At 43.8% G+C, this 13,483-nt stretch overlaps 1 protein-coding gene across 1 annotated transcript in view; it reads right to left on the minus strand.

Moving 5' to 3' along the window:
* ctif (CBP80/20-dependent translation initiation factor) overlaps positions 1–13,483 on the minus strand; it is a 137,244-nt gene that overhangs the window by 35,374 nt on the left and 88,387 nt on the right. The window contains exons 11-12 of the mRNA XM_084160140.1: positions 11,739–12,324; positions 4,133–4,432 (exon numbers count right to left, since the gene is read on the minus strand). Of these exons, the coding sequence (XP_084016266.1) occupies positions 4,133–4,432; positions 11,739–12,324 (886 nt within the window). The remainder of the gene's footprint in view (positions 1–4,132; positions 4,433–11,738; positions 12,325–13,483) is intronic.

A 13,483-nucleotide genomic window follows, 5' to 3' on the forward strand; every position in this document is an offset into this window, starting at 1 on the left:
CGCCGTCATGGATTAAAATCCTGCAGCGCACGCAAGGTCCCCCTGCTCAAGCCAGTGCATGTCCATGCCCATCTGAAGTTTGCCAATGACCATCTGGATGATCCAGAGGAGGAATGGAAGAAGGTCATGTGGTCTGATGAGACAAAAATAGAGCTTTTTGGTCTAAACTCCACTCGCCGTGTTTGGAGGAAGAAGAAGGATGAGTACAACCCCAACAACACCATCCCAACCGTGAAGCATGGAGGTGGAAACATCATTCTTTGGGGCTGCTTTTCTGCAAAGGGGACAGGACGACTGCACCGTATTGAGGGGAGGATGGATGGGGCCATGTATCGCGAGATCTTGGCCAACAACCTCCTTCCCTCAGTAAGAGCATTGAAGATGGGTCGTGGCTGGGTCTTCCAGCATGACAACGACCCGAAACACACAGCCAGGAGTGGCTCCGTAAAAAGCATCTCAAGGTCCTGGAGTAGCCTAGCCAGTCTCCAGACCTGAACCCAATAGAAAATCTTTGGAGGGAGCTGAAAGTCCGTATTGCCCGTCTCTCACAGTTGAAGTGTACCTATGATAAAAATTACAGACCTCTACATGCTTTGTAAGTAGGAAAACCTGCAAAATCGGCAGTGTATCAAATACTTGTTCTCCCCACTGTATATATATATATATGTATGTATATGTATGTATGTGTATATATAGTGAACTTTTGGGAAAGAGCACAGTTAGAAAGATATGGCATATAGAAGCATACCAGATGGACATCATGAAAATGATCGGAGGAAGTTCAGGAGTAAAAACAAACCAAATATAATTATTGACTGTGTCCATAAAATGTATATAGTATGTATAAGCATGAAGTATATACACACACATACATATGCGTGAAAAAAAGAAAAAAAAAGATATGGGGGATTGGAAGTGATGCAGACAATTACATTGATGGAAGTTACAATCTATCTGCAATATTAAAGCTGATCTACCCCCTAAAAAAATTAAATAAATATATATATATATATATATATATATATATATATATATATAATAATAATAATAACAAACGCGTGACTGGCTCAACTGTTCTGGGGAAGTACGGTAAGCTTCATAATGTGACAGGTGAAATGAAGAACGCAATCTTCTTTATCTCCTAACGTATTGCACAAGTCGACTGTAGATATTAACTTAAACAGTAGATACAAATATTCAAATGTATTGCAAAACTTCAAATAAATAGTTTTGACTGTATTGAAAAACCCTCCTGTGGCTTTCTCCAAATACCCTGGTATACGGTACACTGCCTAATGTCATCCTTGTAACTGTGGATCAAACATAATGATCATAAATGTTGATACTGTAAATGACATGAGTTTGCAAATATGGAAATGTGAAGTGCACATTTGGACTCATGGGTGTGTGGTTTGCTTGTATGACATCAAAGCAGTATTTATTATAATCCTAAACATCTCATCTTTCAGAACACATCGACTCCTCTCGATTTACAGCATTTCCCTCACTCAGACAACAACAAATGTGCAAAAGTAGTCCATTTAGCGGGAGCGATGGGGGCATCATCTTGTCACGCGCAGTGCTCAAGTTTATTACTGCTGTCAATCAAAACCCATACAGCGCTGTGAAGCGGAAAACCTGAGCTCTGACGTCATGTATAGCATGCTAATGTACAGCCACTGCATTCCAATTTAGGCGCTTATCAATGACAAATTGATATACGGGACGATGGGCTGTGAGTGGAAAGGGTTAACAAATGCCTTCTCTGGTAGTCTGGAGAAGCCAGTCTACACAACTTCCATACAGACAGAGAATAATGTCTGGTTGGGTTATAAGGTGTTGTCAAGGATTCCCCCTATAACGGAAGAGTGGAACACAAAACAAACTCGGCTGATCCAAGCAATATTCAATTTTTCAATGTGTAAGAGGAGATAATGGGTTATGACTGTGAGCTCCTACACACAAACAGTAGTATGGCACAGTAACAGTACGGTGGAGAAGAAGTCAAATGTAGGAGGGCATAAGATACTTGAAAAAAGCATTATTCAAAACCACTAAAGTGGGAAAGGTTTATAAATCCATTTAAATGTTTATTTCGAAGTGGGCAAAACCTTCACATAAAAATACTAACCGCTGTGGGTGTTGGATGTTAACTTAATGCATGTTAACTTGGCTAATGCCTATACTTTACATCAACTTGATAATGAGAAAGTTGAGCATGAAAACATGCTGGGAAAGTTGCTGGGAACATTTAACTCAATTTAATGTAAGAGAATGAAACAATCTGTGTGAGCGCCATAAAAATAACTAAGGTTAATGAAGGTTAATGCTCATTATGCACGTATAGAGATGATATAAGACGGTAGAAATAAAAGTAGATGACAGAGAAACTGAGTGGGTGAGTTGGTGAAGTCTCAGTGTAGCTCTGTATGGTCTTTGTACGGCAGACACACACGCACAGACAGTTATGGTGAATGCATGCACGCACGCACACACACACACACACACACTCGGTGGTCGGCGAGCCATGCCAGACAGGACAGGAAGTTCTCTGTGACTGTGCCATAGGGGAGGAAGGGGGATGGGTTACAATGTGACAGCAGGGTGAGAAGGGGGACGGGTTACAATGTGACACCAGGGTGAGAAACAAGGCTAGCAATCACTTTCTAAAAGACAGCTACAGCACTTAGCACCTAGCAGACAACCCAAACAATAGCCAGCTACACACACACACACAGACTGACCACTGTCAGATCAGAAAGGGGGAGAGAGGGGAAAGAGGGTAGAGAAGGGAATGTTCAGATGAGAGTTTAACAGGAATATCAACTCACTACCAAAGAAACTGTTGATAGAGTTAATAATTTACGATTTTTTTCAAACAATGTGTACAGTAATGGTATTTTTGAATTATGTAAATAAATGGGAGACTAATAAAGCAAGTTGCATTTATCATCATTAATTTCTCTTTAACGAACATACTGTTTTTGTTCGAAAGTCCTTTATTCTTTACTAATGAGAAATAGTAATAGAAATGTTGAATTAATGCATTATGCTAAACACCATGTGATAATTATCAAAATGTTCAAAAGTGTTAATTGAGCCAGGATGATGCTTTATTAACAGGACGATTTAATTAAAGAAAGGTAACAGAAACCAGGGACTAGCCAGCCAGCTGTATAATAATTCTGTGGAATAATCAACTAATTATCCCCAGGTTGAAAGAGTGGAGATTTGGCATCATATCCATCAGTAACAATCTTTTTAATAGGCCACATTCTGCTGTTTATAACATTAGATACTGCATCCCAGATGGCAGCCTATTCCCTATTTAGTGCACTACTTTTGACCAGGACCCATAAGTACTGCACTACGTAGGGAATAGGGTTCCATTTGGGACACACACAGAGTTTAACGCTAAATGTCAAAGAGGTGGAGGGGTCTCTGTCTACCGCTGGGGCTGGCTAGGCATCTGTCTCCCCAGCATCTGAGGAGAGGGAGGTTAAAAATGAAGGAGGCAGACAAACAGAGAAGACGAAGAGGAGGAGGGGAGAGGGAGTGCTGTGACGCAGCAGGTGGGTTAACATTTCGCCTGGCACGTCAGCCACAGAGAGCTGGCGGGGGGAGGGAGAAAAGTAGAGAGAGAGAGAGCAGAGGGGAGAGCGAGAGAGAGAGTTAGCGCCCAGACTGTGTCTGCAATGGAGCGTCTGTCTGGCTCCCAAAGGAGGGAGGGAAGTCGTGACACCCAGGGAGGCACTGAGCCGTAGTGTGGGCAGGGCAGACGTGGGTGGGGAGAAACATTATCTGGGGTGAGGCTAGGCAGACGTCCCCCCCCCACAGGCTATGGCCTCCCAGGCTGTTCATTAGCTCTGTGCCCACTGACATTTTCCCCACGTCACACACAGCCTACAGGGCCAATGACACCAATTAGGACCATCCACACCCACTGAGATAGACACGACTCACACACACTCACTGTCTGACAGACACCCCACACACACACACGCTGAAAGACAGACGGACGGGTGGACAGAAAAACATGTACGTACCCACACACACAACCCCTATGACGTCACTCTCCACCAACCTCCCCTCATCCCGCCCTCCTAACCCCCCCTCCCTCCCTCCATCTCACCTGTAACGTATTGAGTAGCAATGATCTAAACTTGGTCCCCTCCACCATGAACAGGGCCATCTTGTCACAGAGTCTGGCAGCAGTAGCGGCGAAGCTCCTGTCGCTGAGGGCCTTGCCATAGATAGTAGAGACGATCTGGGCCAGGCTCTCTTCTGACTGGGCCGAGGTCTGGGCCTCCTCCATGAAGGAGCTGAGCTGGCCGTCCACCCCGGCACTGTTGTTCCTCATGCTGTTCAGGATCTCCAGCAAGCGGTCCATACGGCTCCGCTGGGGGCCCACTGGGGACACGATCGCCTCTTCCTGGAAGACACATGATGAAGGACGGTGGTTAAAGAACGACTTACGTATGTAGTGGGTAACACTTTATTTGGATAGTCCACCTATAGACGCTCAACAAACTATCAACAGACTATCAACGACATGTCATTGTCAACTGCATGTTAAACAAAGAATAGTGTTACCGACTACTGTACTATAGAAAGCATGTGGTCTTTATACTGTACCTCGGTGCCCTTACTGCACTGACTGTATTCAAGCTGACAACATGCTGGCTTTCTTTACCAAATAGATGTTTAACCAAACAGCTTACACAGGGGAGTTGTTCCATGTCATTTCAGCAAGCCGTGACACTTGTTCTGAAATCGTTTTTGTAGTTAGAAACAGATAAGATTAGCTTTCTTGCAACATTTTGTTAATTTATAGGATTCACATATTCAATACATATAGCACTCAACATCCGATTTGGACCAAACTTCTTCCTACCATTTAGTAAGACATAAAATCCAATAAAATGTTCAAAACCCACCCACGGACCCCCCACACCCCACCCCAACAACCAGTATACAGTATCAGTTCTCTATGTCTGACAAGTAGTATGGAGCTGCAGCTCGGAGTATTGGTTCTCCATCCTGCAGCGCCTTCAGAAAGTATTCACACACCCCATGACTTTTTCTACATTTTGTTGTGTTACAGCCTGGATTTTGGTAAATGGGTCAAAATAAAAAAAAGCAGACACTGAATAGCCCTTTGAGCGTGGTGAAGTTATGAATTACACGTTATCAATACACCCAGTCACTACAAAGATACAGACGTCCTTCCTTGCTCAGCCTGTACAGAATAAAAATATTCCAAAACATGCATCATGTTTGCAATAAGGAACTAAAGCAAAACTGCTAAGAATTTGGCTAAGAAATTAACTTTATGTCCTGAATACAAAGTGTTATGTTTGGGGCAAATTCAACACAACACATCACTGAGTACCACTCTTCATATTTTCAAGCATAGTGGTGGCTGCATCATGTTATCAGCAAGTACTAGGTCGTTTTTTAGGATAAAAATAATTGGAATAGAGGTAAGCACAGGCAAACTCCTAGAGGAAAACCTGGTTCAGTCTGCTTTCCACCAGAGACAAATTCACCTTTCAGCAGGACAATAACCTAAAACCAAAGGCCAAATATACACTGGAGTTGCTTAAAAGACGACATTGAATGTTCCTGAGTGGCCTAGTCACAGTTTTGACTTAAATAGCTTGAAAATCTATGGCAAGACTTGGAAATTGCTTTCTAACAATGATCAACCACCAACTTGACGGTGCTTGAAGAATTTTGTGCAAATATTGTCCAGATGTGCAAAGCTTTTAGAGACTTACCCAGAAATATTCACAGCTGTAATCACTGACAAAGATGATTCTAACATGTATTGACTCAGGGGTATGAATACTTATGTAAATGAGATATTTATGTATTTCAATAAATGTGCAAAAATGTCTAAAAACATGTTTTTACTTTGCCATTATGGGGTATTGTGTGTAGATGGGTGAGAGAAAAAAATCTATTTAATCCATTTTGAATTCAGGCTGTAACAACAAAATGTGGAATAAGTCAAGGGGTATGAATACTTTGTGAAGGCACTGTATGTAATGTATGTTTTTTTCCCCCTGTTCAGAGAAATGTGCAATTTAAGTCACTTGCATAATTCACCATAAATTAGTGTGAAAGTACCAGGTTTTGTCCAATAGATGCTGCTGTTCCAGCTACTGCCACACCCTTTTATAATACAATATGCCATTTAGCATACATTTTTACGTATGGGTGGTCCCGGGGATCGAACCCACTACCCTGGCGTTACAAGCGCCATGCTCTACCAATTGAGCTACAGAGGACCACATAATAGTGAAGACATCAAAACTATGAAATAGAGACAGAAAGTGGGCTTTCTTGGTTAGCATCACTGTCCCTGCAAACGTCCACCACTCCAACAAAGCTCCCTGTATCTGTACAGTCTGTTCTTCCCTGTCCGCCCCATGAGAAAAGCATGAAAGGCATTCCTCTTTTCATTTAAATGCAAATGTGTCGGTCTTCCTTACACTAATCATGTAGTAACCAAAAAAAGTGCCAAACAAAATCAAAATATATTCTATACTTGAGACTCTTCAAACAGCCACCCCCTGCCCCGATGACAGCCCTGCACCCTCCCGGCATTCTCTCAACCAGCTTCACCTGGAATGCTTTCCCAACAGTCTTGAAGGAGTTCCCACATATGCTGAACACTTGTTGGCTGCGTTTCCTTCACTATGCGGTCCGACTAATCCCAAACCATCAATTTAGCTGGTCTCTTCTGGTTATTAAATGGATCACATTTTCTTTGCAACTTCGGTTGAAAACCAATAGCTTTTGCTCATGATTAACATAAATCAAGTCAAGCCAATCCTCCATGAAAGCAATTCAGTTTGTAGTTCTCTTAGCAACCTAATGCTTCAATCTAACGCTGATTAACATTCCTCTCTAACTCATAGACCAAAAGGCTCCTTAACCGCTTCTACTCCCAAGTCATAAGACTGTTGAACAATTAATCAAATGCCCCCCCCTTTGTTTTTACACTGCTGCTACTCACACTTTATTATTTTACATTTTAGTCATTTAGCAGACGTTCTTATCCAGTAGCGACTTACAGTTAGTGAGTGCATAAATTTTTTCATACTGGTCCCCCGTGGGAATCGAATCCACAACCCTGGCGTTGCAAGCGCCATGCTCTACCAACTGAGCTACACGGGACTACGTGCAGTATCTATGCATAGTCACTTTACCCCTACCTACATGTACAAATTACCTCGACTAACCTGTACCCCCTGTATATAGCCTCGTTATTGTTATTTTATTGTGTTACTTTTTATACTTTTTTAAACTTTAGTTTATTTGGTAAATATTTTCTATTTCTTGAACTGCATTGTTGGTTAAGGGCTCATAAGTAAGCATTTCACGGTAAGGTCTAAACCTGTTGTATTTGGCGCATGTGACAAATTAAATTTGATTCGATTTGAATAGTCCAACAAATGGCAGCTCTCTGAGAGGGCTATCTGTATGGTGCAATTCTCATATGAAGACCTTTCCTACAAGCCCAAAACTTTGATGTAGAGTAGAAATAAATTAATACAATTATAAATCATTGCATGGCAGTCATATGTTTTTCAAATAAAATGATTACAAAAAAGCTCTATACTGTATGTAGTGTGACTATTGACATTTACCAATCAATCAATCAAATGTATTTATAAAGCCAATTTTTGCATCAGCAGATGTCACAAAGTGCTATACAGAAACCCAAACTAAAACCACAAACAGCAAGCAATGCAGATGTAGAAGGCAAGGAAAACCTAGAAAGGCAGAAACCTAGGAAGAACCAGGCTCTGAGGGGTGGCCAGTGCCCATCTGGCTGTGCCGGGTGGAGATTATAACAGTACATGGCCATTAAGGCCAGATTTTTCTCCAAGATGTTCAAACGTTCATAGATGACCAGCAGGGTCAAATAATAATCACAGTGGTTGTAGAGGTTGCAACAGGTCAGTACATCAGGAGTAAATGTCACTTGGCTCTTATAGCCGGGCATTTAGAGGTTGAAATAGCAGGTGCAGTAGAGAGAGAGAGTTGAAAACAGCAGGTGAACATGTCAGGGTTCCATAGCCGCAGGCAGAAGAGTGGGAACTGGAGCAGCAACACGACCAGGTGGACTGGGGACAGCAAGGAGTCATCAGGCCAGGTAGTCCTGAGGCATGCTCAGGACTACCCAACACCATTGCAAAACACTATACAGTGTGCGTTTGGGACTTTTACCATTGAAACGACTAGAACTGTTGTAGCCTAATGGTTTGCTTGTTCACCAGGAATGGTCTCTCTAAGAGATGGGCAACTTTGATGGGGGTGGGGGCCACAAAATATCTGAACTCATCATGAGGGGCCGCAGTGGCTCGGGGGTCTGCGTACCCACATCCATACCCACACATGCAGTCAACTGATTTGTGCAAACAATCCATTTGTGCAGTTAAACTACTTCACTAAATGCATTATACCAGTAGCCAGTGCAGGCCCTAGCCTTTTGGGGGCCCCTGTCTTGACGCCAGAGAGAACATTTTTTGTTTTAAAGTATATTTCATGCAATTCTACCCATTTTACCATGGAGTGGAGATTCATTTTTGCAGTTTTAAAGCTAATTTCCCGAAATTCTACAGATTTTGCCATGACTAATGCCATGTTAATATGATATCTGAGTGAGAGTGATCTGGAGGTCAGGGCCCCTGTACGTGCCCTGCGTGCCCGGTCGATATTCGGTCAAGATTACTACAAGTTTAGATAGCTGGCTAGACTAACTTGCCAATCAAAAAATTGTTAGCTGACATGGCTAATTGAGTGAAAAACTGCTGATGCACAACCACATTTCTAAATTGCACCTTGTGTATTCTACTATTCTAACTCTCAACAGTTGAGACCCCGACAGAGTTCCTAAACAATTCTTATTTTTTGGGGGATGGGGCCACGTTTTTAGAAATTGATCCGCGGGCCTACAAAAGGGGGGCTGAGGGCCGCATGCGGCAGTTATCCATCCCTGGTCTAACTAATCAAGACCTTCTTTGAAGGGAATAAACCACAGAGGGGCCGTTTCCTGGACACAGATTAAGCCTAAGAGAATGACAAACTGAATTGCTTTCATGGAGGACTGACTTGAATTGTGAGGATGACCACACAATTTATATTATCATGATATAAAGCTATTGGTTTTCTACCCAAAGTTGCAAAGAAAATGTTGTGATCCACATAATAAACACAAGAGACCAGCAAAATTGATAAAAGGGTGTGGCAATAGCAGGAACAGCGGCTTCTAGTGGGAAAAACCTGGTACTTTTACACTAATTTATGGTAAATAATGCAAGCAACTTCAATGGTTAATTTCTCAGAAAAACAAAACAAAAAAAACACCACCAGATTCCCAGGGAACACATTACAAAGGATGAAGAACCAATACTCTAAGCCGCAGCTCCATACTACGTCAGACAGAGAACAGATACTGTATACTGGTTGTCGGGGTGCGTGCTCAGTCCCCTCCTGTACTCCCTGTTCACTCATAACTGCATGGCCAGGCACGACTCCAACACCATCATTAAGTTTGCCGATGACACGACAGTGGTAGGCCTGATCACCAACAACGACGAGACAGCCTATAGGGAGGAGGTCAGAGACCTGGCCGTGTGGTGCCAGGACAACAATCTCCCCCTCAACCTGATCAAGACAAAGGAGATGATTGTGGACTACAGGGAAAAAGAAGAGGACCGATCACGCCCCCATTCTCATCGACGGGGCTGTAGTGGAGCAGGTTGAGAGCTTCAAGTTCCTTGGTGTCCACATCACCAACAAACTAACAAACTGTTTATTATCTATGCATAGTCACTTTAATAACTCTACCTACATGAACATATTACCTCAATTACCTCGACTAACCGGTGCCCCCGCACATTGATTCAGCACTGGTACCCCCTGTATATAGCCTTGCTATTGTTATTTTTACTGCTGCTCTTTAATTATTTGTTACTTTTATTTATTTTTGTGATTTGTTTTGGTATTCTTTCTTAAAACTGCATTGTTGGTTAAGGGCTTGTAAGTAAGCATTTCACTGTAATAATAATAATAATAATATGCCATTTAGCAGACGCTTTTATCCAAAGCGACTTACAGTCATGCGTGCATACATTTTTTGTGTGTATGGGTGGTCCCGGGGATCGAACCCACTACCTTGGCGTTACAAGCGCCGTGCTCTACACCTGTTGTATTCAGCACATGTGACAAATAAAATGTGATTTGATTGGCATGGGTGGTCCGTTGGTGGCTTTTGATCATTTTATTGGATTTCTCATGTCTTACTCATTGTTAGGAAGAATTATGGTCCCAATCGGATGTTCGGTATTATATTTATTGAATATTATTTGAATAATATAAATAAAAATGTAAAATTTGGATGCAATCAATTAGCTTAATTTTTCAGAGATCTAATTATATTTAAACAAAATACTGTTTCAGGAATGCTAATTTTGTCTGTTTTTAACTACAGAAATGATTTCAGCACAATCTGAGATGGTGGGTGTCGAAATCCTCTTTCCTGTGCTTTTTGAGGTGGAACGACCCAGGGAGTAAAAAAGCTCCTGAGAGAGGAAATATGGTTTGACAATAGATCAATAGGATATGACATAATCAATGTGCTGCCTTAACCCCATATAAAAGTTAGACCACAGGGCGGGTCAGGGTATTCTCACCATACAACACAGCACATAGAGCTAGCCTTATTCACTAGGCACAGAACGGAAGAAAGTGGACCGAAACAGGTATTACATGGATTTATCCAATTAGAAATGCAGTTTTAGTTTTCCATTTCAAACGGTATGCCTTAATGAATACAACCCTGGACTCAAACGCAGACAGAGACCTGGCTGAGGATAATATCCCATGTTTCCTCCCATTTAGCAAAATTCCTCTCTGTGTCCCAAATGGCACAATATTCCCCTATATAGTGCACTACTTTTGACTAGACCCCTATGGGCCGTGGTCAAAAGTAGTGCCCTATATAGGGAATAGGGTGCCATCAGACACAGCCTGTGTTTTCCCTCCAGATCGGCGTGTTTGAAGCTGTCAGTTAATCCCAGTCTTGTTGTCGGAGGCTGTAAGGGATACTTGCAAACTAAACAAACACACAGCGTTAGAAATGAGTTAGGGTACGTCCCAAATGGCACCCTATTCCCTATATAGTTCACTACTTTTGAACAGGGTCCATAGGGGCTCTGGTCAAAAGTAGTGCACTATATAGGGAATAGGGTGCCATTTGGGACACAACCTTAGATGGAGGGAGAAGGAAGTAGTCCTTGGCTGAGGCTGGGCTGGTTGTGGGGTCGTGGGAGCTGAGACCAGCAATACAAAAGCCTAGCACACAGCGGAAAACATCAAAGGCTGTGGCGCCAGCTACTTATCCTCCTCCCAACGAGAGAGAAGTTTACCCACTACAGCAAAATCTACAGACAAGCCACCGCTGTTAACCCAGACGGAACCCTTACTGAGAAACCTGTGTGTGTGTGAATGACTTTGTATGCATCTAAAAAGGTGCATTAGTTACTGTGTGTTTATGTGTGTGTATGCAATGCGCATGTGGTGTAATGTGCATGCGTGTGTGTGTGTGTGTGTGTGTGTGTGTGTGTGTGGGTGTGTGTAGAAAGGGGAAGGTGTGGCCTTGGCATGTTTAAGCCTGATGGTGATTGACAGACAGATAAGACAGTAAAACAGCTTTAGTTTACCTTGTCTTTTAGCCTCCTCCTCAGCCTCTCCTTGGACGACGGCAGAAGACTGACTTTAGGGCCACCCTGGCCCCCAGGCTGGCTGGGAGGCCCCTCATTGGGGCCCCTGGAGCTCTCTGGCTCCAGCCTGGTGATGGCCTCCGCTGCCTTTACATTCTCAGTCTCTTTGGTTTTTCTCGGTGGTGCCCCCTTGTCTCCGTCTCCCGTTGGGGTTGCCCCCCTATCTCTGTCCCCTGCCGGGCCACCCTGCACCCGCAGTCCCTGTCCTCCTCCCTGCCCCTGCTGGTTGTGGTGCCAGCGGCGGTTCTGGCTGTAGCCATGGTGGGGGGGCCCCTGGTGCTGCCCATCGTGGCCCTGGAACTGCTGCCCATGGCTACCCCCACACTGTCCTCCCTGCTGCTGCTGGTCACGAGGGTGTCTGGCGTTGCCCCCTGGCCCGGGCTGCTGCTGGTCATTCTGCTGTTGATTGACTGGTTGTTGTTGTTGATTAGATGGAGGTTTTTGTTGTGGAGACTGCTGCTGCTGAAGATTCTGAGTCTTCCGGTCTCCTCCTCCTCCCCCCGGTGGTCTCTGCTGCTGCTGTCTCCTGTAACGAGAGGAGCAGGGGGGTAAGGGGTATGTTACCCACGTGGCAAAGCATGACGCGGTGACGCCCAGGCTACTCTGTCTGGCCAGCCTGAACCAAACCAGCAACCTCCGTTACCCTGTCACAGGGCCACGGCCGACTCCATGTCCATCTGTTCAGCCACGACACCGTCACTCACTCTCGGTCTGCCTGTTCTCTCTTGACCATCTGTTGTAACACATCCCACTATGTCTCTACCTTCTAACACACGGTCTGTCTCACCTGGCACAGACAGATCTCCTCTACCAGAGCCTGACTACCTCTTTCAGTCAAATACTAAAACACCAAAGATCTGTCTTCAGCTAAGAGCTATGGCCGCCTGCTACCATAAGGCCTGGGAGTTCTTATAAATAATAGGTGCTTCCCCATATGGTGTGGGTCTCTGCTTCACAAGGACCTGACTGACGCAACAGGATTAAGAACATTTGTGTGGGGAAAATATCCTGTTATCGCCCTTAGCCTCAAACCAACAGGAGCTTACAGGCCGTGTCTGTGGGAGGAGGGGCTATAATAACTAATTTTCTTTCATGTAACAACCCTCGACTAAAATCTGATTACAATGTGATGTTCAATTAAAAAAAGTGACTTTTTGAACATGCCTTCCTTTCAACTATAATGAGCAGGTAGCCTAGCGGTTAAGAGCGTTGGGGCAGTAACCAAAAGGTCACTGGTTCAAATCCCCGAACTGGCAAGTTGGAAAGAAATCTGCTGTTCTGCCCTTGAGCAAGGCAGTTAACCCCCAACAACAACTGCTCCCCTGGCGCCGATGATGTGGACATCGATTAAGGCAGCCCCCCACGTCTCTGATTCAGACACATTTCAGTTGAATGCATTCAGTTGTGCAACTGACTATAATATAATAATATAATAATAATTAATCATTTAGCAGACGCTCTTATCCAGAGCGACTTACAGGAGCAATTAGGGTTAAGTGCCTTGCTCAAGGGCACATCGACAGATTTTTCACCTAGTCGGCTCGGAGATTAGAACCAGCGACCTTTCGGTTACTGGCACAACGCTCTTAACCACTAAGCTACCTGCCGCCCTATTGATGGTATCCCCTTTCCCTTTCCTATCAAACCATCATAAACACAAGAACCTAAAGGAAGCAATTCAAATG

Source organism: Coregonus lavaretus (assembly GCF_964263955.1).
Source record: "Coregonus lavaretus genome assembly, chromosome: 4".
NCBI classification, from domain to species: domain Eukaryota; kingdom Metazoa; phylum Chordata; class Actinopteri; order Salmoniformes; family Salmonidae; genus Coregonus; species Coregonus lavaretus.